The 27,880-nt window shown below is 43.2% G+C and overlaps 1 protein-coding gene across 1 annotated transcript in view; it reads left to right on the top strand.

The window, feature by feature from the left end:
- The window catches only part of FLT1 (fms related receptor tyrosine kinase 1), a 171,296-nt gene that overhangs the window by 28,621 nt on the left and 114,795 nt on the right, over positions 1–27,880 (top strand). Inside the window, exons 4-6 of the mRNA XM_022574557.3 lie at positions 21,510–21,634; positions 25,138–25,300; positions 25,409–25,545. Coding sequence (XP_022430265.1) covers positions 21,510–21,634; positions 25,138–25,300; positions 25,409–25,545 — 425 coding nt within the window. The remainder of the gene's footprint in view (positions 1–21,509; positions 21,635–25,137; positions 25,301–25,408; positions 25,546–27,880) is intronic.

Raw genomic sequence — 27,880 nt, forward strand, 5'->3', positions numbered from 1 at the left:
TCCAGATTCAGGGTTAGTCTTAGAGACAGTAGAACAGTAGGTGTGATATCGGCAGTAACATATTAGCTCGCATCAGCCTGCTTTGACCGAGTCACTTTTCTGTCCTGCTCCGCCAAACCCCTGTTTGTACATCTTGCACTTTTCCGGGGGGAGGGGGTGGGGTGGGCAGAGAACGGGAGGAGGCGACAACTTGCTAGCTGATCGCCATCATAGGAACGCAACCAGCCCACTTAAAAATAAGAGGAGGAAGGAGGCCAGGGATCTTGGCTTGGAGAAGGCAGAGCTGCCTTCTCCAAGAGGGAAGAGAGGGCGGGGTCGGGGTGGAGCAGGATTAAAGGGAGAGACACAGACACGACGTGTGCCAGTGGCGATGGAAAAAGGCATGTGCTCAGACATCTGTTCTCTTTTTCTAGCTCCACATAGTAGGTTATGTTCTGGTGCTTGTGGAGGAAAGAAAATGCTTTTATTCCTGTCTCTCTAGGGGAAATGGGGGGAAAATTCATTTACACTAAAATTCTTATAAAACTTTCTCCTGTGGGTTTATTGGTCTGACCTTCCGAATCAAACACTTAAATGAGTAAAAGAAGACCATTTCTCTTTTTTTCCCTAAGAAATAACATTCGGTTATTTTCATCTTTCACTCCTACATTACTCAGTAGGCCTCATGGGTTATGCAGCCAGTAGGTAGGTGTGCAGAACCTGTCAGCTTCAAGCCCCTTTGAAAACAGAAGAGAAACTTAGCTATTTAGAATTATCTCCACTTCCACTATACAATAGAGCAGATCTGGCAAGTAAGGATCACTCTGGGTGTCAAATCAATAGTCATTCTAAGCCCTGTGAGGGCAAGGTCCATGTCTGCCTTAATTACTTTTATCTGCAAAGTGCCTCCCGGGTACAGCGCCTGGCTCATAGCAAGAATTCGGTAATATTTGTCACATGAATACATGAAGCGATTAACAGGGCTGTGTGGAATACTCTGTTGAAATTGACAGTGAGGATGAATTTCAGGCCAAGTAGGAAAGAGAGGCATCACTAATTCTCGCTGTCTGGTATGAGGCTGGGGGGGGGTGAGTACTGGCCGTGGTGTCATGTATGTATCATGTCTGCTGTCTGGTAGTAGCCCACAAACATTAGCATAAAGGTACAAGTCCTAGTATCTCAAAACTCCTGCACAACTTGGTTGGGTAGAAGGAAATTCTCTATTTCAAAGACTGTGTTCTTGGAGAGGGAAGGATATCAAAATGCGTTCATTGTGTTTCATAGGGCATTATCATTGGAATACCATGAATATTATATGCGTTCATTGGGAAAATCTTTATGAGACGTGCCTTTTAAATAGCACTAATAACAAAAGATACGTGAATCAATAATGGTGACCATAAGAGAGCACCTGAATGTTCCTTGTTTCTCAGTTAATTTGGTTAGCAAATATTTAGGGAACACTTGGCTAGGTGCCTGTAACTCTACTGCTCTGGATAGTAACACGGATTTTGTTGTCTGTTTCCCGGTAGAGTGATGTTGATCTCATAATCACACTTTACTGAAATCCAAGTTAGCCGTGATATAATTCATTCAGCAGCTGTAACTTTTCCAAGTATCCTAACATCTTATGCATTTCCTATTTTCATTCTTTTATTAATTTTGTGTCTGAGAAGATTTGGTCTCAGGCTTCCATTATTATTGAATATTTACAACATTCCAGGTTTAATTTTATTCAGGGGCACAAAAACTGGTCTGGTCTCTTGTGACTCAGGAGTATCACCACTTTATCATTACAGCTTGTAGAAATCTACCAAACCTCTGACATAATGCATTAATTTCAATGTATTTACTCAAGTAGATAAATTATCAATTTAATTACTCAAGTGACTACATTTAACTACTTTACTTTAAAAAAAAACCAAAACATGAAACAGAAGCAATATTGTAACAAATTCAATAAAGACTTTAAAAATGGTCCACATCAAAAAAAATTCTTAAAAAGAAAGATCAAGCCAAGGGTATATCAGGAGAGGAAGATGATTGTCTTAGAATCAGTGTAATTTACTGAGACAAGGCTCTACTTGGCTATGGGACCTGGGATTTAAATAACTGGTAAGTTTAAATTTCCCTTAATAACTTCTTACATTCGTGGTTTCTTTTCATTTAAACAAATGGTTTTATTTACATTATGCTGTTCGATTCTCACAGCAATCCCGTGAAGCTTTCTTCTCTCCATTTTACAAGCAAAGGGGCTAAAATCCACTTCGCTTGAGGCTACGTGGGGAGCGACGGAAAAGGGTTAGCAACAGAGTTAAGTGGTCAGATTTTTCCCTTCAGATTCTCAGTGGCGGGAGGAGACCAGAGGGGTCAAGACTGAGGCAGGAACACCAGGTAGGGCTGCTGCCAAGGTCACCGTTGTCATAGCTGTGGGAAAGGACAGAAGGTGATGGACTGGAGGGACTCAATCCACCTTGGTGAGCTGGAGGGTCGTGGTGGAAGGGAGGAGGGAAAGTGACGCTTGAGTTCTGTAGGGGTACCTGGGCAACTGGTCCCAGGTCCCATAGCCAAGTAGAGCCTTGTCTCAGTAAATTACACTGATTCTAAGACAATCATCTTCCTCTCCTGATATACCCTTGGCTTGATCTTTTTTGTTTTTTAAAGAACTTTTTTTGATGTGGACCATTTTTAAAGTTTTATTGAACTTGTTACAATACTGCTTCTGTTTCTTTGTTTCGGTTTTTTGGCCGCAAGGCATGTGGGATCTTAGTTCCCCGACCGGGGATTGAACCCGCACCCCCTGCACTGGAAGGCGAAGTCTTAACCACTGGACCGCCAGGAAATTCCCACCCTTGGCTTGATCTTGACAAGTGGCTGTTGAATGAGAGTAACTGAAAAATGCTACATACATTTTTTAAAAATTGCTTTTGGGAAAATGAGTGGATTACCCCAGCGATTATAGCTACAAAATTCTGGGTCATAAGGAAAAACAAAAAGTGCCCCTCGATGCTTTACTAATTACAAAACAAAAAGATGTTAGTTGAACGGTAATGCCAGGGCTGCTTAGGTAGTGTTCATCTGCCTTGCAGAGAAAAAGGAACACATTTGCATTTCTTTTCTGACCTTTTGGTATAGACAAGAAATTGGCTCCAGATCAGCCTTTTCTAAGTTAGAGGATTTCATTGCAATTAGTATTTTCATGTATGAGTTTTGCCTGTAAAGTAAGGAAACTAACCAGAAGAGATTTTAATGGCATCTCCAAAGTAATTAGTACTTTGTCAGTATCTCTAATTTAGTTAAGAAGACCTTGAACTTAGTCTGTTGAGTTCCCCACGCTTTGAAGTCAGCCTATATATACCCTTCCCCTCTCCAGGTCCAAGACTTTCGGGGCTCTTTAAGTATAATGTCTTCTCTTGAAGCATTATAATTGAAAAGGGAAAGGAAAATGGGAGTCTGCGCTGTGGTTGAGTGGATATCTTCTAGTTCTTCCCTGTAAAAGAAACTCATCTCTTCTGCTTCTCTTTACTTGGTTGTTTTACTCTCTACGCCTATTAAAGCAAATGGGTTGGAGCATTTTCACAACAGCTTTCCCTTCCTTTGGTTCTCCTTTATGTATAAAATGAATGAGATTTGCATAGCAGCTTACTTTCAGGTAGAAAAATGATCAGACACACTGTGTATGTAATTGAAAAGTAGTAGAAATTCTAACAACCCAGATATCCTGGGAGAGAATGATCATTGTGCCTTCACATAAACGTATTTAGTGGGAAAAAGCTCTGTGTGGCTCGGGGATCTCCAACAAGTAAAAATACTAAAGGTGCAGATATTCTGAAAAGGATTCAACATACTCTCTTGTTCAACACATCAGGTTTTCCTGAAGGGCTTTTACATAACTCTCTGAGATAAACCACTTTGGAATTATTTCTTCCATTTTATGTATGAGAAAACAGCCGCTGTGACCTGGTCAAGACAGAGCGAATAAAATGACAAGCCAGGATGAGAATCCAGGTCAGATCCCAAGGTTAAGACTGTTTCCGCGATGCTACCGTTTTAGCTATTGATTTCAAACTATGAACCAACTGTTCATCTTTGACAGTATACATTCTACGGTTATTACATTCTTTTAAATTTCAAATTCAACGTTGTCTTCTTTCTTTTGAGGAATGGTAGGTTACATGGGTTTCAGGGTGTTTTTCTGAGTGATAGGCCTTACGGAAACAAATCCCGATCCCAGACAGCTTTGTGTTGCTGCCTGATGGGGTCAGAACTTGTTCGGGCACACGCTCTTTCACCGCTGCGTTCCAGCTCACGTGGCAAGGGAAAGAGACATCATTCTGTTTACCAGGATGAGCAGGCCTCTTAAAAATCCCAACCATCAATGGGCTGTGTAATTAAATTAGTGGTCTGTCATCAGCATTTAAAAAAATTAAGCAGGGGAATTCCCTGGCGGTCTAGTGGTTGGGACTCCGCGCTTTCACTGCCGGGGGGCCTGGTTTGGATTCGTGTTTGGGGAACTAGGATCCCGCAAGCTGCGGGGCCCCCGCCCCCCCCCAAATAACAATAAAATGGAAAATATCCAAGTATATTGCAAAAAGTAAGGGTAAACATTTAGTGGAACTTTTACATCTTTTGTTTCCATTTTATAAAATACGCAACATATATACATTATACTCACATATGTGTAAAATACATATGAGTGTGTGTAGGTGTTTAATGGGTCTGAAGTGAAATGTATTTCTTATTGTGGAACTCAGTACAATAAGTTTAAAAGTTTCAATCTTATTAAAGTGTAAACGGGTGAACTTATTAAAATTGTAACAGGTTGAGACAGGTCATTTCTGTACTTTGTGTTTAAGAAAACAGCACCAATCGTAAGCACCATGGTGTTTTTTTGCACGCCACTCCTGAAACAGAGGCCTGGCGAGAACGTGGTGGTGGAAATAACCCCTCTCCTCGAGTTGATGTGGCTACAACCCGTCATAAAATGTGTGGGTTTATGCAGTACACACTCCTCACATTCCTGACATGGGGTTTCCCACAAATAGGTGTGACCCAGGAGCTGCAGTCAGCAGATGGCGTCTGTCGGTAGACATGGGTCACACACCTGCCGCCCGCAGGGCCCTCCCGTTCTGTGGAAGGTACGAAGAGCAGAGTTGCGGCATCTTAGGGTTTTGGAGGCCCCTGGTTCCTTTCTAGGACCATGACTTACAATAGATCTATGAGGATTTTAAAAGGTACGGGTTGAACTTCTTAAAATAATAGCTATTGCCCAGAAGCGCGTCTTTCCAGGGACTGAAGAGAATGCCTCTAATGGTCCTTACTGAGCCCCGCAATAGAACTTACTGAGGTTGTATGGATCGTTCTGCTCCAACACCACCTACCTTGGACTCCTAGCCAGGTCCAGTGCACCGCGGGGCGTGCAAAGGATGCTGGGGCAGCACTGCTTCACTGGGTAGTGGCTGAGCAGTGGTTGCCTGTTGCCCAGTTTGCCACAGTGTGTGGCAAGTCCAATCAGCACGGCCGTGAAACAAGCAGGGACGTTGAGGAAAAGAGTAGTGATCTGCAGATGTACTCAGAGTTTCCCCATCTGCACTTTTTCCTGGGTGGTGATAACAGTTCTAAGGTAGGGATGCACGAAGGGTGTCAGACCCCCAGCCCAAAGTGAGAGGAGGTCTCTGTGCTTTCAGTTGCATCACTGGCTGCCTTGTCAACACGCCGCCTTCCATGCAGGTCAGAACCATGATGGGGAGAGAGAGAGAGGCTGAACAGATTTTCAAAGCCTCTGAAACATTTTCAGTGGCATCATTGTTGTATTTTTGTGGGAGAAACTTTCAAGAGAAACTGTTTTTTTCCATTCATCAGAATTCTCCTCTGAGGAAAAGCAGGCTAAGACAGTTGACATTTTGTAGGAAGAAAAAAAAGCAAACAACAAAGAAACCGTCTTTAAAAATAGACCACTTAGCCATAGGTTGGCCAAGTTCTTTAGGTCTGGATTTCTTAGCAAATTTATGATATTATCTGTTATTGCTTGGTTACTGTCCAGGGTCTTCTCTGGTTTTAAAAGTCAGTTTCAACAGGTACTCATCACCCCTCCCGCTGCCCATTGGAAAAGCTGCTCCCCTCACCTCCCGTACTCACTTCATCTCTATCCTCAATGCATGGCTTCTTTCACTTACTTTCTGAAACCTCTGCTTATTCTAGCACGAATACTCCCGTAAGAATTGCTTCCCAGAGTTTTGGTCTCAGGGACTAAGCCTGATGCTGCTTGAAGCCCAGGGTTGTGGAGAAGAAAGTGTACTAGACACCTTGTACCCCCAGGAAGCAGCCAGTGCAGACAGGTTGGGTGGTAGATCTTGTTTGCCATCCTTCTCACATCATTGCCTGATGTATCTGCCCAGGAGACAGATGAACACGTTGGGGTGAACAGAGCTTGGACTCTCAGCCTTTGGATTACGCGTCTGGAAGCCCAGGTGGGTTTCCTAAAGTGGCGGCAGTTTGAGGCTGACCTGTATTTGCAGAATTCTACTTCAAACGATCCTCTGTAAAGAATTCCTAGGAATTCTCTGGCCTCTCTGCATACAGCTTCATCAAACATCTAATACAAGGTCAGGTTTTGCTGGATTTTTTTTTTTTTTTTTTGCATTTTGATGAAGTTGTGAAAAAGAGGAAACACATATTGCTAGGATTATAAGATAGACACTGACGACATGGTTGGTTGGAGTTTTCCTTGGGAAGCAGACCCCCCTACAGGCTGGTGCTGTGCTTCTAAGGCTGAGGTATGAAGGAGACTATCCATTCTCTCCATCATGGGGCGGGGGTGGGGACGGAGAACAGCTGATTTAGGACCACAGGGCAAAAGTTTAGAGAAGAGTGACTTAACTCTTATCCATTCTCCTTCCAGCTACGTGAAAATTTGATGGAAGACACTCTTGATATCTTCAAGCCCTGGCGTTTCACATTTCCCTTCTAGAGACATTTTTGTCATTAGACACCAAGGGACCTTGATTATAGGAAACATTTACATGTGGCTGGGACAGAAGCCACCTGTGGTGGTGGATTTGTTGGAAGTCGGGAGTGTCACATCTTCTTTCTTTAGCCCTTGCCTCAAGCCCTGTGTTCACCTAGCGTGTTCCTAGGAATTTCACCCTTAGCCCTTGGTGGTACCTGCCAATTAAATGTCCAGGTCATTCCTTCAGAGAGAGCGTTTCCCGACACTCTCTAGGCTCCATACCAAAAAAATGTGGCGTGCCAGCTCTCGAGAGCCACACAGCTAAGCTTTGCTCGCAGTAACACTATTTTGTGTCACCAGGCATTGAGTACAACTACATAAATCCTCAAAAATAATCAGAATGAACATACTCTTGACTGAGCCACTTGGACACAACCCAAGACCAGGAAAAATTAGTGACTGAGGTAGAATTATGAAATCTCAAGATGGCAGTGAAGTCCAAATAAAAATCCAATAAAATCGACCATATCCTCTCATATTTCACCCCACAAACAGAAAGTGTGAAAGATTGTCCATCAAAACTTTATGGTTTTTAAGGATTTTTAAAAAATCTCCTTCGTGTAATTTTTTTAAGAAAAATGAGCAAGGGACTTTTTCAGGAGAAATCCCCTCAAGCTGAAAAGGCTTTAAGTTTCTGACATTTCATAACTTTCTCTAACAACGGTAATGAAATGCCAACCCCGCCTAGAGACAAGGAGGTGCCCTAGTTTTGATCTCTGTGATCCTTGCAGTTTTCCTTTACTATTTAAAATATTTGTTGTCTTGGCATCCAGTGCCTTTTTGCTGGGTTGTGTTGGCAGTCATCTTGGCTAACTGACTGTGCTATTCACGATTGGTGACTTACTAGTGCAATCAATGCCCCTCTCTTCCATCCTTCATCAAATATCAATATATTATGTTTTTTATCTTATATTGGAGTATAGTTGATGTACAATGTTTCAGGTGTACGGCAAAGTGATTCATTTATACCTATATCTGTTCTTTTTCAAATTCTTTTCCCATTTAGATTACAGAATATTGAGTAGAGTTCCCTGTGCTCTACAGTAAGTCCTTGTTGATTATCTATTTTATATATAGTAGTGTGTATGTAAATAAGCTATATTTGAGAAAACATGATCCAGGGTTCAAATTAGATTCAGTCCCTGTTCTGGTACATGAGAAGGCTTTGTCTTTGTGCAGATTCCTTAATAACAGTTCACTCTTAGGTCTGTGTGCTAGGTGCTGTCCTAGGCACCTGTACTGGTTAATGATTTCATTCTGATGACAACCCTAGGAAGCAGCGCAATCGTTTTCATCTCCTTTTCACAGAGAGGTTGAGTAACTGCCCATCTAACTGGTCATATAACTAGTACGCAGTGGAGAAGGCGGCAGCCCCCTTTCCCATCAGGAGTTTATACATATAAAGTGCTTAGTTTTAGTGTCTAGCGCGTCGTGTGCACTGCTTACCTGTTACTGCTGCTACTGTTGCTACTGTTACCATCTTGTGAGCCTCGGTTTCCTCATTTGTAAAACCAGAAGAGTGGTACGTTGTGCATTTGTCAGGAGATTCAGTGAGGTAATATCCATAGCACTGTGCCTACACTTATAGGGGGACCAGTCAATTGTAGTTACCATGGTGACAGGCAGTGCACTGGGCAGGGGAGGAAGTACAAAGATGATCCCCTTAACTGTCAAGGGTCTGCAATTAGTGATACAAATAAAATAGTTTACAACTAGTCATACTGTAAAGCACTATGGGAAGAGAGCAGTAAGAGGGGCCTAGACCAGGGATGCTCTGCCGGGGACACCCCACCCCTCCCCACCCCTCCCTCACTCTTCTGCACCAGCGTTCTCGCACTGATTTTTCAGGTCTTGAGTTAAACATCACCCGTCCTGGGAAGCTCCTCAGGCCCCCCAATCTAGGTTTGACCCCCCCCCACGTAGGACTCACCTCACCCGTTCTGTGAGGAACAGCACCGACTGTCTTGCTCACCCTGATGGCTCCAGCCAAGTAGGAGGTGTTCAGAGGTGTTTGCTAAGTGAAACAAACATGAGTTTTGTTTTGTTTTGTTTTGTTTTTGCGGTACGCGGGCCTCTCACTGTTGTGGCCTCTCCCGTTGCGGAGCACAGGCTCTGGACGCGCTGGCTCAGCGGCCATGGCTCACGGGCCCAGCCGCTCCGCGGCATGTGGGATCTTCCCGGACCGGGGCACGAACCCGCGTCCCCTGCATCGGCAGGCGGACTCTCAACCACTGCGCCACCAGGGAAGCCCAAACATGAGGTTTTAAAATTTATATTAGTCTCACCTGACCTCCTGGGTGTTAATGAGGAAACGAAGGGCACACGGAGCAAAGGGCCCAAATCAGGGGCAAAGATGCACATGTCACGTGACAGAATCACCATCCAAAAAATGTCCAGCTGACTAGAACTGTGGCCTGGGATTAACCAAATGAGATTTGACAGGAATAAGTGTAAAGGACTGTATTTGGCTTGCAAAGCCCGCTAACCACTCTAGGACTACGGGCTGTGGGAGGTGGCGGCTGAGACAACACATGCGAGAAAGACTTCAGGCTTCTAGTTGACTCCACATTCACCAAGAAAAGGAACCCAGCCTTGAACTGCATTAACAAATAGATGGGGTTCAGAATAAAGGTGGTGCTAGTCATACTGTTTAGTTTACATTTCAAGAGGGACAATGAAGACAGGAATTCTGAGCAAATTCCTTAACCTGTCCCCCAAACTTCATTTTCCTCATCTGTAAAATGGGTACCTGCCCCACCGGGTTGTGAGTGTTAAGTAATTTGATGGTTTTCTTATTTTCACTGGCAAGGAACAACTAAAGGAACAGAAATGTTTAAAAAAGTAAAGAATTGGGTGGGAAAATAGGAGACACGAGTGTGTGATCGTCTCCTTCAAAGTTTTCCTATGTGGGAAAGAGATTAAGCTTCATCTTTATAATCCTAGATGGCAGAGCTACTATTTAAGAATGAAAGAAGTCAAGACAGGCAGATTTCAGCTCCATGTAAGAAAACACTGTCTAACATCTAAAGCTATCCAACAGTGGAACGACCTGTCTTGGGAGGTGGTGAGTTCCCCGTGTGTCTAGGTTTCCAAGCACAGCACAGGTGCTCACTTGGTGGGGTTGGATAAGCTGATGCCCCAGGGCCTTTCCACTGTTGAGATTTGGGTAGGGCCTAGTATGCATCGCTATCATTTATTGATCCCTGGCTGAGGTTCATTACCATATATCATCTCATTTCATCCTTGAAACCCAATGGGAAAAATTCTATTATCAGTCTCCTTTTACAGGAAAGTTGAAGAAATTTAATACCACATTCAAGTTTGGGTACTTTGTGTAAGTTCCCAAGTCAAGCTTTGGTTGACTCCGAGGTGCCTGCTCTTGGCAACACGGCCTTGCTGAGCTTCCCCACCCATGACTCCCTTGGAACTTTGTGTGGGGGGCCATGGGGGGCAGTGCCGGGCTGCAGACTGGAAGTGTTCGGGCCAGATGCAGCTGACAAACGTTTTGATTGGCAGGCGTAGTGCTTTTCGCTGCCAGTATTTAATAATTGGAGGAGTTCACATAAAAATCTGATTTCCTACTTATCTTTAAAAACTGGAAACTCTAGCCACGCTGGCCTGTATTCCCACTTGGCAACAGCTGTCTGCAGCAAGCAGGGACTGCCCCTTCCAGACATGGCCTCACATTCTCAGCGGCCACCAGCCCTACTGCCTCGCATACGGCTACCCTGCCCCCTTTGCCTTCCCTGCCTCTCCCCCCTGCCCCCCCCCCCGCGGGATGTCACTGTGCTTCTCCCAGTGTGGACATTTCATGTGCATGCATAACAAATCACAGGTTTGGGGGCAGGAAAGTGCCTGTCCCATTTTCTAGAGGAAATTGAGCCCCAGAGAGTCGCAGGGTGGCAGTGCCTGACCTCAACAGAACCCTGGTTCCCGACTCCTACAGTGCATGACCCCGGAGGGAATGTTCTCCTGATGGGCAGCTGCCCTCTAGGAGAACCTGTGTCCCAGCGAGCAGGCACCCCCCTGCACTGGAGGATGACTGTCCCCTTGGAAGGACTTCCATCTCTAGGCTCCATAAGACAGGACTTTGTCTGGTTTGTCTGCTCTTGGTCCTGAGGTGGTCACAGAGACCCCCCCAAAGAACCCCCAGCACCTTACAGCAGAGAGAGCTACGCAGAGGGTCCAGTGACTCAAGCTTGATGTTAACAGTGAGAATTTCTTATCAGTCTGTCATTTCATATTTCTGATCTCCTGCCAGAAGATCCCATGTTATCCCTGTCTCGGTGCCATCTTTCCTTCCCTCCACGCTTCCTTCCTTCCATCCCGTTGGTCGGGTATTTGAAGGTGTAGTTGTCACTCCCAAGTCATTCAGGAGGGTCAGGGCTGGATTTTGGTGTGGTGGAGAGAGGATGGTCTAGGACCAGGACACCTGAATGCGGGTTTGGCTCAGCCGTTTGTAGTATTCCTATGCTTGTGGGAAGGTCTCTCCTTCTCTCTGGGGCTCAGTTTCCTCTTGTATAACATGAGAGTCAGTGTTAGGGTATCATACAAGTCCCTTAACAGTTTTACAGTTTTATGATTCAGCGGCAGAGCTGGGAATAATAGAACTTGGGACATGACCCAAAATCTTGGCAGTAGGAGAAGGAGTTGTGGTTGTCCGTCAGAGCTGCTTGCTTTCTCCTTTCCTTTCTCCTTTATTTCTGTTTCATTTCCTTCCTTCGTCCATCCATCCGTCCGTCCATCCTTCCTCCTTCCCTGTCTTCCTTCTTCCCTTCCTTCCTAGCTTTCTCTTCTTCTTTCTTTTCTTTTGAGGTGCTTTAATTGATCAAGATGAAGATCTGACTGATAATGGGGATAACTCACTAGGAAATACTGTGTGGACTGTAGTTCTCAGATACACCAGTCAAGTAGTAACCTCCCAGCTGAATGAAGGCAGAGATGTTTCACTGTGCTCCCCACTGACCTGGGGCTGCCAAGGGGAACTAAACTACATGTTTACAATCAAAATGACTTTGTCGGGCTTCCCTGGTGGCGCAGTGGTTGAGAGTCCGCCTGCCGATGCAGGGGACACGGGTTCGTGCCCCGGTCCGGGAAGATCCCACATGCCACGGAGCGGCTGGGCCCGTGAGCCATGGCCGCTGAGCCTGCGCGTCCGGAGCCTGTGCTCTGCAACGGGAGAGGCCACAGCGGTGAGAGGCTCGCGTACGGCAAAAAAAAAAAAAAAAAAAAAGACTTTGTCACAGGAGAAAATTCCATTTTTTTGGTGAGTGGCCTCCTCGAATGTAAACGGGAATGGGAGAGAAAGGTTGAAAAGACCCATAAGGTAAGGAGTTTACACTGGGTAATCTTCAGGAACCGTTCCAGCTCAGGAAACAGTGGGTCACCATTTCTGAGAAAGAGCCCAAAGTTCTGTTTTCTTTCAAAATATGCTTTTTGAGATATCATTCACATACCATACAATTCAGCTTTTTAAATTGTACAGTTTAATTTTCTTTAGCACACGGACAGACATACGTAGCCATTACCACATCACCAATGTTCACATATATGTGCTGGCTTCTTTCACTCAGCATAATGTTTTGAGGTTCATTTGTGCTGTACCATGTATCAGCACTTCATTTATTTTTTTAATTGGGGTATAATTGTTTTACAATGTTGTTAGTTTCTACTGTACAGCAAAGTGGAGTGGAGTTCCCTGTGCTATACAGCAGGTTCTCATCAGCACTTCATTGTTTTAAATTGCCAAATAATATCCCACTGTATTGTATGGGTCTCCCACGTTTTAGCTATCCATTTATCAGTAGATGGACACTTGAATTGTTTCCATCTTTTGGCTATTATGAATAATGTTGCAATAAACATTCGTTATACAAGTTTTTGTGTGTATATAAGTTTTTATTCTCTAGGGTAGATACCTACGGGAGGAAATGCCGGGTCATATGGTAACTGTATGCTTAAAGATTTGAAGAACTGCCAGACTGTTTTCCAAAGTGGCTGCACCATTTTACGTTCCCACCAGCAGCTTAGGAGGGTCCCAGTTTCTCTAAATTCTCACCAGTAATTGTTATCATTTCTTTCTGTTGTAGCCATCCTAGTGCATATGAGGCAGTATCTCATTGTGGATTCGATGTGCATTTCCCTGATGGCTTGCGATGCTGAGCATCTTTTCATGTGCTCATTGATTATTTGTACATCTTCTCTGAAGAAATGTCTATTCAGATCCCTTTTCCATTTTTTTAATTGGGTTGTCTTTGTTACTGAGTTGTAAGAGTTCTTCAACTTTTTGTTGTTAATATAAATATATTTTATATAGTTATATATTATAAATATATATTTTATACTCTAGACATATAATTTAGAGATATGTATTAAGATACATATATCTATGTCTAGATTTTAATGTATTCTAGATATATAACTATATATTCTAGATACAAATCTCTTATCAGATATATACTTTTCAAATATTTTCTCGCATTCTGGGCTTTCACTTTCTTGATAGTATTCTTTGAAGCACAAAAGTTTTAAATTTTGATGAAGTCCAGTTGATCTGTTTCTTTCGTTTGTTGCTTGTGTCATATATAAGAATCCAGTGCCAAATCTGAGATCATGAAGATTTACCTCTGTGCTTTCTTTTAAGAGTTTTACAGTTTTACCTCTTAAACTTAATCCTTTGATACATTTTGAGTTCATACTTATATATGGTGTGACGTAAAATTCCAATTCTGTTTTCTTGCACGTGGAGTTGCCCCAGCACCATTTGTTGAAAAGACAGATCTTTCCCCATTGAATGGTCTTGGCAGCCTTGTCGAAAACCAACTGACCATGGACTCGTGGGCTTATTTCTGGACTCTTAGTCTACCCCGCTGATCTATATGTCTGTCCTTATGCCAGTACCATCCTGTCTTAATCATTGTTGTTTATAGTTTTAGTAGTAACTCTCGAAATTGAGAAGAGCAAGTCCTCCGACTTTGTTCTTTTTCAAGATTGTTTTGGCACTTCTGGATCCCTTTCAATTCTGAATTTTAGAATCAGCTTGTCAATTTCTACAACGAAGTCAGCTGGCGTTCTGATAGGGATTGTGTGGAAGCTACAGATAAATTTGAGGAGCACTGCCGTCTTAACAATATTAAGTCTTCCAATTCACGAACATTGGAGATTTTTCCAATTCTTTAGATCCTTAATTTCTTTCCATAACGAAGTATAAGTTTCACACTTCTTTTGTTAAGTATATTCCTAAGTGTTTCATTCTTTTTGACGCTATTTTAAACGAATTTTTAAATTTTTATTTTCAGATTGTTCATTGCAAGTACATAGAGGTACATAATTCTTTTTTGTTTATTGATCTTGAATCCTGAAATCTTGTTGAACTCATTTACTAGTTCCAATTGACAGTTCTTTAGTAGATTCCTTAGGATTTTCTATATACAAATCATGTCATTTGAAAATAGAGAAAATTTATTCCTTTCAAATCTGGGTGCCCTTTATTTCTTTTTCTTGCCTAATTGCACTGACTGGAATGTTTATTGCAGCATTTTTCATAATAGCCATTATAGCCATTGAAGCCCTAGTACAGTGTTGAATAGAAGTGGTGAGAGTGGACAACCTTGTCTTGTACCTAATCCTAGGGGGAAAGCATCCAGTATTTAACCATTAAGTGTGATGTTAGCTGTTAGGTTTTTTTGGTGTATGCCCTTTATCAGATTGAGGAAGTTCCCTTCTATTCCTAGTTTGTTGACTGTGTTTATCATGAAAGGGGTTTGGATTTTGTCAAATGCTTTTTCTGCACCTTGTGAAATGCTCATGTAAGTTTTGTTTTTTATTGTATTGATATGGTATATTAATGACACTGATTTTTGGAGGTTAAACCAACCTTGCATTCCTGGAACAAATCCCACTTGGTTATGGTATATAATTCTTTTATATATAATGAGTTTGTTAGGAATTTGTTGAGTTTTTTGCATCCACATTCATAAAAGATATTGACCTGTAGTTTCCTTGTGATGACTTTGGTTTTGGTGTCAGGGTAATACTGGCCTTATAAAATGAATTGGGAAGTTTTCCCTTCTGTTCTGTTTTTTAAGAAAATTTGTGAAGAATTGGTATTAGTTCTTTAAATGTCTGATAGAATTCACTTGCCATCTGGGCCTGGGTTTTTCTTTGTAGACAGTGTTTTGATTACTAATTTAATCTCTTTACTTATAGGTATATTCAGGTTGTTTCTTGCTGAGCTAGTTTCAGCAGTTTTTGTCTTTCTAGGAACTTGTCCACTTCATCTGGTATCTAATTTATTGGCATGCAATTATACTATTCCTTTATAATGCTTTTTTATTTTAGTAATGTTCATAGTAATAGCTACAGTTTCTTTTCTGATTTTATTAGTTTGTCTTTTCTCTTGGCTTGTCTGGCAAAAGGTTTGTCAATTGTGTTCATCTTTTCAAAAAACTAGCTTTTGGTTTCATGGGATTTTTTCTATTGTTTTTCTGTTCTCTGATTTGCTAATTTCCACTCTAATCTTTATTATTATTTCCTCCCTTCTCTTTTCTTTAGGTTTAAGTTGCTGTTCCTTACCTAGAGTTCTAAGGTAGAAGATAGTCATTGACTTGAAATCTCTCTCCTTTTTCAACATAGGCATATACCACTGTAAATCTCCCTGTAAAGATTGTTTTATCTCCATCCCATAAGTTTTGGTATGTTGTGTCTTTATTTTCATTCTCAAAGTATTTTCTAATTTTCCTTTTGATTTATTTTTTGATTCATTAGATACTTAGGAGTGTGTTATTTAATTTCCAAATATTTGTGAGTTTCTCAAGTTTCTTTCACTTATTCGTTTCTAATTTCATTCCACTGTAGTTAGAGAACATACTTTGTGTTATTTATATCCTTTTAAATGTATTGAAGTTTGTTTTATGACCTAGTATGTAGTTTATCCTGGGGAATGTTCCATGTGCACTTGAGAAGAATGTATATCCTGCTGTGATGGGTGGAGTGTTCTGTTTATATCTGTTAAGTCTAGTTGGTTATGTGTTGTTCAAGTCCTCTATTTCCTTTTCAATCATCTGTCTAGTTCTGTCCATTATTGAAAGTAAAATATTGAAATCTTCATCTTTTATTGTTCAATTTTCTATTTTTCTTCAATTTTGTCAGTTTTTCCTTCATGTATTTTGGTGCTCTGTTAGTTGCATATATATTTATAATTATTACATCTTCCTGCTGGATTGACCCTATCATTATTACAAAATGCCCTCTTTATCTCTAGTAACATATTTTGTTTTAAAGTTTATTTTATCTAATATTAGTATAGCTATTTCAGCTTTCTTGTGGTTGCTCCAAAGCTCTTTTTTGAATTCTCAAAAGCTTTGATGGGCAATGAAAGTCAAGAAGAAATTGCCTCTTTCTTTTTTTTTTTTTCTCATATTTCAAATGAACTATTTCACCAGTCAACAAACTCTCCTTGAGCACTAGGAATGGTCCACAGCACAAAGACTTGCTTTGTGAAAACTCTCATGTCTAGGTAGAATCCTTTTCATGGGATTGGTTAACTAGTTTCTTATCTTCTTCGCTTCGTCCTCAATAAATTAAAATCACATCCTCCTTGAAAATAAGTAGGAGTCCTTCTGACCAGGACTTATAGGTAAGGAAAAAAATGAAATTAAAGGGAAAGGAGATCAAGAAAAAGTTTATGAAAATCATGGGAACGAACAAGTGCTAGGAAACAAGATGTTTACTCTTGAACTCCTCTTCAAGTCTGAAAAGCTCCCTAAAATCCTTGGGTCATTCACTTGCTCCAAACCCAGTAGAAGAACTCCCAGGCGATGCCACTGGGAAATGGAGTGGCATGAGGATTGCCATGCTGGGGCCTCTGTGTCTGCGTGCCCTGATGTGCCAGAGTGATTACAGATTTTAAAAGGAAAAAACACGTCATACCATCCTGAACAAGGATCCCTGTTTGATCTTTCCCTGTGTCCTAGCCTGCTTGTTGTCCTGAAGGATGACAGCCCAGCTACTCCCACTGGATGAGAAAACCTCATATTCTGTGCCAGTTTCCTGTCACTGCTTTGAGTTCTAAGAGTTCAGAGAGGGGTGGGTGGCATGACCTCCCCGTCGCTGGTGTTGGCATGAGTCCCTGGTGACAGTGTGTCTGCACCGCGGGTACACCGGCAATCTCTGGAGCAGCTCTTCCTCACTCTTTCGACAGCCAGCCAATTTGGTCTCAGGAAACCACTCTGCAGCGCTGGCTGGGTTTGGAAGTCATTTTTAATTTTGTGACAAAGACAAATGCATCCTTTGGGAGTAGTAAGTGGTTTTACTGGTGATATTAATGGAACCTTGACCTCTTCTGTCACTGTGGTCCTGCAAAACAAAAAATGTTTGTATTATAATATGTCAGGCAAGTTCATTCTTAGCCCTTCCTTGAAACAAATTGCAGAGGAAATATACTATTAATGAGCCTGGAGAATATTCCGTGTGTGGGTGTGTGGGTGTGGATCTACAGGCATAAGCTCATTTGCAAACACAGCGGATTTAAAATGCCGCGATTAACTGTGCTACAGATCATGTGTTTTGAGTTGTGCCGGGATGGACACAAATCATCGAAGTTCTGATATTTCTGAACAGTGGGCCCAGTGCTCAAATTGCAATTGGCTTTCAAAGGCCAGTAGCTATCATAAAATTCAAGTGTTTGAGGGATCCAGAGTGAGCAAGGGAAAGACGAAATTCAAAGGCACGTTGCATTAGCCGCTTCTATTTTCATTTGGGGTTGGCATTCATAGGCCCTCAAAATGACTGCACTGAGGTCTCCTGTTTCCTGCAGGAACTTTTTATGCCAGTGTCCTTTGTTGAAAATGGTTGCTTAAGGAGACAGTAAATTAAATGTGAAGGATTTACCGTTTGGTTACGTGAATTAAACCATTTCCTGGTGTTTGTGTTTACCTTGGGGCTCACAAAGGAGACAAAAATATAGACTCACAGGAGGAAGGAAAGGAATGATCAAATCCCAATAGTCCCTGCCTGGATGTCTAGCTCAGCAATTTTATTCAGGGGAGGAATTTCGTGCTGATAAGTGAATCTTTGTCTCTGTCTCTGTATAATTAACTTTTCCTCTCTCCAGATGCTACACCCACTGTGCCTTCCTAATAGACATGTAACTACAAATGTGGTAGTTAATGCCTCCTAGTATACTGGGCAAAACCGAATTAAATCAGATACAAAATGTATAGTTTTCCTCAAGTAAAACTGGATGGTGCTTTAGAATTTGAGACTTAAATGCAATAATTTAAAATCTTATTATAAAATAATACATGAGCATTCTAGAAAACCTGACAAATACAGAAGGTAAGTAAGAAAATAATAACGACCCATAACACTCAGAGATAATCATTGCTAACATTTTAGTGTATTCATTTTGCCTTTTTTCTATGCCATTATATGAATATAGATTTGTACTTTTTATAGTTTAGATCATAAGTATGATTTAGGATTTCCATATATCCTAACTGCCCTCTCTCCTTAAGTTCAAATCTCTCATAAGAAGAAGAAAATTAACGGCTAACACATACATAGTATTGTACTCTCTGCCAGGTACCATTCTAAGCACTTTACATGTATGAATTCATGTCACCCTCATAGTAACCCTTTGAGGCAGATGTTACAAATGGGGCACAGAGGGTAAAACAGTTTTCCCACAGTCTCACAGCTAGGAAGGGACAGAGCCAGGATTTGAACCCTGGCTATAAAGTGTGTGCTTTTTTTTTTTTTTTTTTTTTTTTTGGCCACACCTTGCGGCTTTCCCGGACCAGGGATTGAACCTGCGCCCTCAGTGGCAGTGAAAGCGCAGAGTCCTAACCACTGGACCGCCAGGGAATTCTCCAAAATGTGTGCTCTTAACCAAGACCTGTTGCCTCCCCGCCACCCATCCATCCCGACTCTGAGCTTCATGCTGGGCCCGTCCCAAAGCCTGCCCGCCCCCAGCCCTGTCCCTCGGTGAGCGACCTCTCAGAATTCCTCCAACACTGGGTAGTGTGACATAGCACATGGGAACTGAGACAATCATCCTATCTCTGAAAAACAATTGCCACGAAGGCCCTTCCTATGATGGGGGGAGGCGGGCCCAGTGATGAGGGGATGGGGGCAGGGAAGGAGCCCTGGGCTGGAGCTCAGGAGAAACTGGCCTCTGGGCCTGGCTCTGTTCACAGCGAGACAAGGCACTATACCTGTTTACGCCTCTGTTTTCTCATCTGTAAAGTGACAGGGTTGGAGAGCAATTCATTCATGTGTTCATTCATTCACTTAATACACACAAGGCAGAGATGAATACGGTCTGTTTCCTCTCCTGGGAACTCATCATCCCATGTGTAGCCAGAGAAGAAGTGTTATAAGTGCTAAAAGAGGAGAGTCCTGGGGATGTTGACAAAGCCGCTGAGATGGGCTGGGGCAGAGAGGGTAGAAGCAGGAAGGGCTGGCCCAGCGAGGCTTCCCAGAGGACCAGTAGGGATCTGTGTCTCTGGGCATCCAAGATAGGCTGTGGCGATTGGTCTCTCTAGGGCCCCCTCTAGTGTATGTCACGCTCTCTCACCTTCAGCAGGCTACAGCATTGTCACTTTTTTTGGGGGGGGGGGTTTAAAACTACAGATCTTTATTGTCTCACATTCTAGAAACTCAAGATGGCAGCAGGGCTATGCTCCCTCTGAAGCCTGTAGGGGATCCTTCTTTGGCTCTCCTTACCTCCTGGGGGTGGCGATCCTTGGCAGCCGGCGATCCTTGACCTGCAGCTGCATCGCTCCACTTCTGCTTTGTCCCCACGTGGCGTTCTCCCCGTATGTCTGTCCTCACATAGCCATCTTCTTATATGGACACCAGGCATGTTGGATTAGGGGCCCACCCTACTTAACTGAAGTAATTCTATTGGCAGTGACCCTATTTGACCCAAATGAGGTCACATTCTGAAGTACTGGGGGGGTAGAACATATCATTTTGGGGATGGGGACAAAGTTCAATCCATAACAATGTCTGCAGCCCCCATTTAGTCCAGGCAGCCATGGCCTCCTTCATACTCTTGTTTTTCTCCACTTTGTCCTCCATTCAGCATCCAGGATGAGCTTCCTAAACCATAGCAAGCAGGTGAGGGTCCAGACAGAGAGTCCTCACAGGACTTCTTTCCATCTGGGCATAGAAGGCTGGAGCCAGGGGAGAAGCTGACAGCACAGTATCTCCTGAAGAGATCGTTGTCAGTGGAGTCCCAAGGGCAAGGGCACAGTGCACTGTGAGAATGTTTCTGAAAGGATGCTCATTCCGGTCTCTAGAGGTATCGCAGGGAAGCCGCTCGGGTGGTCCTGAGACTGGCAAAATTCTGTCGACTGAAAACAAACGCACAACGTGAGACCTGTGAATTAAGTTTCATCTGGGGCAAAAATGAAGACTCTAGCCCGGGGTCAGCATTTCAGGTAGCTCTGAGAAACAGCTCCAGAGAGATAGAGGAGAAGGTCGGTGTATATGTGATTTCGGTGTGAAGAGGGAGTACACGCGATCAAGCACATATTTTTGGCAGAAGGTTTCTGCTAGTCACGAGGAGCAGGCGTCACCTTGAAGGATTTTAGTGCTTTTCTAGATACAAGGAGATGCAAAAAATTGGGCTCATAAAATATCTAACTATCTGAAGACCCGTTCTGCCAGTTTTTCCCGGCGCACGGAGCGCCTCATTCCTGATCTCCACCCTGAGCTCCTTTCAGGGGGTGTTGAGGTCCAGCACCTGCAGTGGCTCATGATTCAATCCTAGTAAAGGTAGACGGCAAGTGCCAATTATTTGTAGTTGGCAGTGCCATACTTTGAAGGGTGGTCTCTCGGTGATGAGGTAGAGCCCTTTCCAGACCTCTTTGTGTCACTTCCGCATGCTTTGCTGTTAGTAGATGTGCAGTGCAGGCTAAACAAACGGATGTCACATACACGTGAAATAAATGCGGTATTCCCACTGCGTCTCCTGCCTTTAGCCCGCCCCCTCCCCCGAAGTAGCTCGGACCTTCTCATCTTATTAGGCTGCCATTAAGCTCTAGAAAACGGTGAAGGCATGTGCTTCTGTCATTCAAATGCTAATCCTCTCTCCAACTTGACACCTCAGCTTGCCGCTATCCGCCCTCATCTGTGCTCCAAAGACAGAGGACCCTTGTACCCGCCCCCTCTGACTTCTTACAAAGGCTCTGGAGGGCGCTTCCTGAGGCACTTAGCATAGCTGTGGAAAGAAGTTTATGCAGAATATTCACCTTTACTGTTCCCCCCACCCCCCAGGTCACAATTGCAAAGTAGGGCATCGGGGCTCCCTGACGGAAGGCTAAGACCTGAATAAGGAATTCGGTTTTCTTAGAGAAACAGAAACACAGAGCACCAGATTCCGAGAGAAGAATGTGGATTTATGGGTTACACGAAAGGAGAATGATGTAACTGGTGGTGCCCGTGCTGCCTCGCCAGCTGCAGTGTCTGCGTGTTCATAATACAATCGTTTATGTATTTTCATTTTCTTGTTCAGATACAGGTAGACCTTTCTTAGAGATGCACAGTGAAATCCCGGAAATTGTAAATATGACCGAAGGAAAGGAGGTCGTCATCCCCTGCCGGGTTACATCACCCAACATCACTGTTACTTTAAAAAAGGTAAAACTGAGCAGTGCTACTCTCACAAGCTTTTTACTGGAAGCGAGCATACTGAATTTTGAGTCGTTTTCTCTCCCTGGAATAGTTATCTTAGAGACATTTGGGCTTTCTCGGCGGACTTTTCTGTAACAGCTCTTTACTATGTGAGTGTTAGGCGTTATCCCCCTGCGTGTACTTACATGGACTAAAAGGATAATGTCTTGAGCGTAAATCTACATGAATAATGAAAGAACTACAATCGTGAACATTTTTATGTATTGCCACAAATTTGAATGTCCGTAAATGTCAGGAAAACCAATTTTATTGTGTATACAAATTACTAATGCAGATTTTTGCTGAAGGAAGAACTGTCAGGCAGGGTACCAGACTCGCCAGGCATTTAAGAACTCTTGCTTTGGTTTGAGTTGGGCTGTTCCTTGTAACAAAAGGCTTATCTTCCGATGGGCATCCAAATTTAACCTCTTACGGGAAAAAAAAAAGCTATAAATGAGATTTCTCTTCATATTATGTTGTAAATTGTGCATGTAGAGAAGGAAAAAGATTCGGAGTAAAATCTAATAAAGACAAAACCCCTAAGATGTGACATGCCAGCTGCAGTGACTTTAGGCGTGTGCTGGGTCTGAGAGTTGGATAAAAACTTCCCACGTGGAAGACTCTAGTGGCTCCTGAGAGCTTAGAGCTTTCAGAGGAAAAGTGCAGGCTGTCCCAAGGCAGCACCGAGCGCTGCCCATCACGTAGAGGTAGCGTGTCTCCCTGTCCTCTCCCCTTGCATTCACTCCCCCAAGTTGTTGACTTAAATCTTCAATATAGTCCATCAGTGACAGGTCTCGGCTCCCATGACAACTGGGTATCATCGCCAGGAAATACAAAATTGTAGTATGTTGGAGCTGGAAATGCCAGCGGGGTCACACTCACTTGGTGGAAGAAAAAACTAAGGTTCCCAGGGAGTTAGGGACGTCCAGGCCACAGGCCACACTGGGCATTGGAGCCCGTGTCCTGTCTTCTTCCTCCGTGTTCCTGCCATCCTTTGCTCTTGGTTTAGTCTGCATAGGAGGAGGGGCAGAGTGGTTCAGAGCAGAGGCTGGGGCCACACCACCTGGATTCTTTCTGCAATCCCCCACCCCCACCCCCGCCACTACCACTTAACCCGCTGGAAAATGGGCAAGTTATCAGACCTCCCTCCACATCAGTGCCCTCACTGGAGAGATGGGAGAGGTTACAGGGGCACCCACCTCACCTGACTGTTAGGAAGCCTACATGAGGTGCTCGGAGGCCCTTAGGATCATGCCTGGCACAGGCAAGGCCTGTTCAAGGATTAGCTGTTCACGTTACGTATCCAAGAGTTTAATGCCCAATAATCGATTTATTATCGTGATGTTTTCCATAGCCTGCCATTACCCCTCTGAGTCCGAGATGCTAATTGGTCTGTGACTGATATGGAACAAACCATGAGGATATGAAACTTCTCTTTTCATGCACACCCCTTGCCTTTTCGCCCTAATGCAGATCGCTTGTCTGTTTGAGGAACTTTCCCGAATTCCCACCTGCAGACATTTTGGGAGGGAAAGCTTATTTTCTGTGTTTTCCCACCCAGATCTATAATACATAAAAAAAAAAAAAGAAAGAAAAAAAGAAAAGAGAGGGAGAGAAGCATAACATTCTAACCAGGATTTTGGTTTATCACATATATTTTGAAAATACTCTAACCTATTACACATATATGCTGACATGAAATTAACAGAAGATCGTTCCCTTCCTTTTCTCTTACTGTCCTTTCTCTTCTAACTTGCTGCTCCCGCCTTTTCCCATGCCTGCTTCAGCAGGGCCCCGGTCAGCTGGAGACAAGCCTCCCTGTTCAGCAGTGTCTCCAGACTGCCCATCTGTCTGCCCCTTTATGACACACACACTGCCACAGCTGATGGGCTTTGTAGTCTTTTGCAATTTTAGCTCTTGTCAGCTAGAAATAAAGTGACTTTGTCAAGGAACTACAACGAGTGGCAGTAACGGATAGAGTAAGAGAAACACTTCAGAGGAAAATTTGATGTATTTTTAAGTTGTGCAGACCAAGTCCATCAGCCGACCTTTCTTGTAGGTTCAGCACGTGCTTGTTTTCACATGTTTTTAAAGCATCCCAGATTTCAATCCCTGAGTTATATTTTTCTGAGTTTTTCCTTTAATAGTTTGCACCAAGTTAGAAGGTTCCTTTCTCCCCCCCACGGAATGCAGGGCATTCCTAAGTTTACAGGTAGCATCCTAATTTACTAAAACATGAAGTGCATCCTTTAATTGCTTTCAGTTCTTCATAAACAGGATGCAATTCATGTCAAACCCACGTAACGCTCTGGTAACATACACCAATGCAGACATATTCACTGGGAGAGGCAACCAGTGCTTTTGGAGTAGAAATCTCTGCCATCAGATCACAAATCCCAGTCAGATTCGCTCCTTCCGCAAGCAATGTATATAAAGGATATTGTGGATAGAGTGATGTAAGGCGTGTGCTTTTTTAAAGAAGATAGAAAAGATTTGAAACTTCCTTATGGCAGTTAATTCTATGAATCTTTATAATCTGTTGTGAGAAGGTGATCTGATTTTTTTTCCCCCTTGTCCAGCTGGGGTTAAAAGCAGTTGTCAGACCACTGCCTCTGGAGTTGGCTGCCAATCTGGCATCAGGGGAATTTGGCTGGGCTGCTCTATGAGACAGTGGCCCTTTACAAAGTCTAATCCCAAGGTAGAAGGTGTAAATTAAGTCCTTGATACGTAGGAGAAGGCATAAGCAGAGAATCAAATCGTGGGCTCTTTACTTCTGTTCGGCCTCACTGTGTTTGGGAATACTTCTAGGAATTTGCGAGCACTTCATTCATAACTGTCTCTGGCCTCACATCCGTTTTCGGCTCTCTTCACCGACAGGAGCCTCTGCTTCTGGGCGCTTCCCTTCCAGGTGCAGAGTCAGTACCCTCAGTCTTCCCCAGAGGGATAACCCCAGTGAGTGCCAAGTTAACGCTATGAATCTTGGGGGACCAGGAATTACGTACAGTCCTTTTAAGACAGCCACCTCTAACAAATCATGCAAAATGAGAGGACAAGGTATGGCTTGTTAAAAGCTCCCGATGATGAGACCAAGAGGATAACCTGGCAGCCCTAATGGAAAAAATCCTAATTAATTTTTCTATTGAGTATCAGGCCAGTTTATTACAGAGATTCCCAGAGGCCAAAGATACAGGCACTCCCGCTAGAATTCTGACATGACCACTAGGTCTACCCTAGGTGGGTGCAGCTTGTTGCTAAGACTAATAACAAACTATCCTGCTTACTATAATTTGTCATAGTTAATGTATCGTTTCCTACATGCAAAGAAAACTAAAGAACCAATTATGACAACCTGGAGTTTTTGCCTGCGCTATTCTCATTTGCGGTAAAAATTACATTTTCACAAACTATGAGGGAATCTCTTACCACAGCGCTAATACGATTTTGTGAAAGCATGTTTCTTCTTTTTCCAGTTTCCATTTGATACTCTGATCCCTGATGGAAAAAGAATAACGTGGGACAGTAGGAAGGGCTTTATAATATCAAATGCAACATACAAAGAAATAGGGCTTCTGACCTGTGAAACAACAGTCAACGGACATGAGTACAAGACAAACTATCTCACACTTCGACAAAGTAAGTGATGTTCCGAAAGCATGAGCATAAGCCAGAATACTCAAGGGTTTATCTGCTTAATGAAACGTTGATTTTTTAAAAAAAAAATGTGACTTCTTATGCTTACAGCCAACACAATCACAGACGTCCAAATAAGCACGCCAAGCCCAGTCAGATTACTTAGAGGTCATGCTCTCACCCTCAACTGCACGGCCACCACTCCCTTGAACACAAGAGTTCAGATGACCTGGAGTTACCCTGGGGAAGTGAGTGACCTACTTTTCTATTTCTTCTATAGGACAGTATTTAGTTTTAGCAAGTGAAATGCTAAACTGAGATTTTGAAGTGGGAAAAAGCAGAATGTTCTGACTCCTCTGGCAGTTCAAGTCAATAAAGAAGCTTTGGGTTTGGTTTGGGTGCTTCCCTTGCCTGACATTTCATGAGTGTGATAGGCAGAGATACGGTCCTTTGATGTCTGGAGGTTTTGTTTTGAAGTGTGTAGGCTGGTATTTCTATTGCATGATTCTGGGTGGAAAAGGGGATTGTTTCATCCTTGGAAATGATTCTCTAGGATTTAGAGATGAGAGAGAAATTTATCAGTACACGCCAGGCAGGGACTATCTTTTGTAAAAACAACAACAAAAAGTTGTGGTCTCGGCGCATTAATTTAAGAGACTGGCAGACACGCAGGCATGCACCTGATTGGAGCATGTTTGGAAAAGATAATACAACCCAGCCATCCAATATTCCACTTGTTAAGTGACAAAGGAGCAATTCTGCCCTTCAGAAAAATGAGAAGAATGAAGGCTGAGTTGTGTTCCCATTCAAATTAAACATCCTTGCAAACAATCATTGTTTTAAAAACGTCTAGGCGGGGAATCTCTGGTAAACTGTTAAGAAACATCTGAAAGTGGTTCCAGCCCCATTTCTTGTATGTCTATGTGATTCATGTGGCATATCCCAGGTAATCACTTGTTACGTCATTCAGATGGCCCAATCACGAAGTTAGCTTATGATTAAATTATGCATGTATAATTAAGATTAATGCATCAGTCCCGAGTTTTTTTTTTTTTAATTGAGGTATAGTTGACTTACAATGTTATCCTCGTTTCAGGTGTACAGCATAGTGATGCAAAATTTTTATAGATTATACTCTATTTACAGGTATTAGAAAACATTGGGCTGTATTCCCTGTGCTGTATAATATATACATTGCTTGCTATGAAAACAGAATAACTTAGCAACAAAATGGTACCACAGGTGCCCTGTAGGGACACATTGACTCAACAGTCATAAGGTATTTTCTAGAAAATGGTGTTGTTTCATTGAAATAAAAATGCTACGACTTGTAGTAATATATTCTGGGTTTTGATGGAAATCATATACTCAGTACATGGAACGAGGGAAGAAACGTGTACCCTGTCAGTGTTGCTGCTGTGAGAGTATGGTAGTACATCTGCTGAATGCCCATAACCTTCGAAAATGGTGCCGTCCAGTGGAACTTGCTGTGATGGAAGTGGTCCAAAACGCTAACCACTAGCCACCTATGCCTAATAGCACGTGGAATGTGGCTTGCGGGACTAAGGAGCCGAATTTTACATTTCGTTTCATTTTAATTTAAATAACCGCACGTGGCTGCTGGACGGTGCTGATGACCCTGTTCTGAAACCCAGGGGCAGTTTTAGGGTACCAGGGCAGAAACAATACCAATGTTACTCGAACTCGAGAAAGGAAAGAAAGCCTTCTTTCAAAGGGAGAAGGGAGAAGTAATACCGACGTGAACAGAGTTGCCGATGGTCCCTCAGCCTTTCATGTAGGGCACAGAGTCTCTGTTTTTTGTTTTTTTGTTTGTTTTTGCGGTACGCGGGCCTCTCACTGCCGTGGCCTCTCCCGTTGCGGAGCACAGGCTCCGGACGCGCAGGCTCAGCGGCCATGGCTCACGGGCCCAGCCGCTCCGCGGCATGTGGGATCTTCCCGGACCGGGGCACGAACCCGCGTCCCCTGCATCGGCAGGCGGACTCCGAACCACTGCGCCACCGGGGAAGCCCAGAGTCTCTGATTTTTGATTGCTATGATCGATGTCTTCTCTGTGGTCGCTGCTGAGAATGGAGAAAATGGCGTAACATGTGTCTGTTCCGACAGGGCAGTAGAAGGACAGGTGGGTAGGATTTATCCAGCGTGGCACACAGCAGAGCTAAGTTCAAGACCCAGAGATTAGTTTGACCGGCTTCCAAAGTCTTTTTCCGTGCCTCGTCACGGGGACGAACTGAGAGGAGGAAATAACGTATTATGTGTTATAAAATGCAATGCTTAAAAAAAAAAAAAAGAAAGAAAAGAAAGGAAGGAACAATGAAAGGAAAAGGCACAGTGACCTCATCTTCGCAAAGCCAGGAGTGGGTCATTGTGGCCAGTTTATACCGCTGAGCCTGAGGCCTGCGAACATAGGACGGCACCCCACCCCACCCCCCAGATCGCTGGCTAAACTTGTTGACGGCTTTGCAGGCCCCCAGACCCATTTAGCGGTATTTAGCAGGTATTGGCAAGCCTTGCGCAAATCGGGAAATAATGAAACTAGGATCATTACGCCTGAATGGGTGTAGC

This window comes from Delphinapterus leucas, chromosome 18 (genome assembly GCF_059928025.1).
Source record: "Delphinapterus leucas isolate spDelLeu-1000000601 "Yukka" chromosome 18, BTC_Dleu_Yukka2, whole genome shotgun sequence".
NCBI lineage: Eukaryota > Metazoa > Chordata > Mammalia > Artiodactyla > Monodontidae > Delphinapterus > Delphinapterus leucas.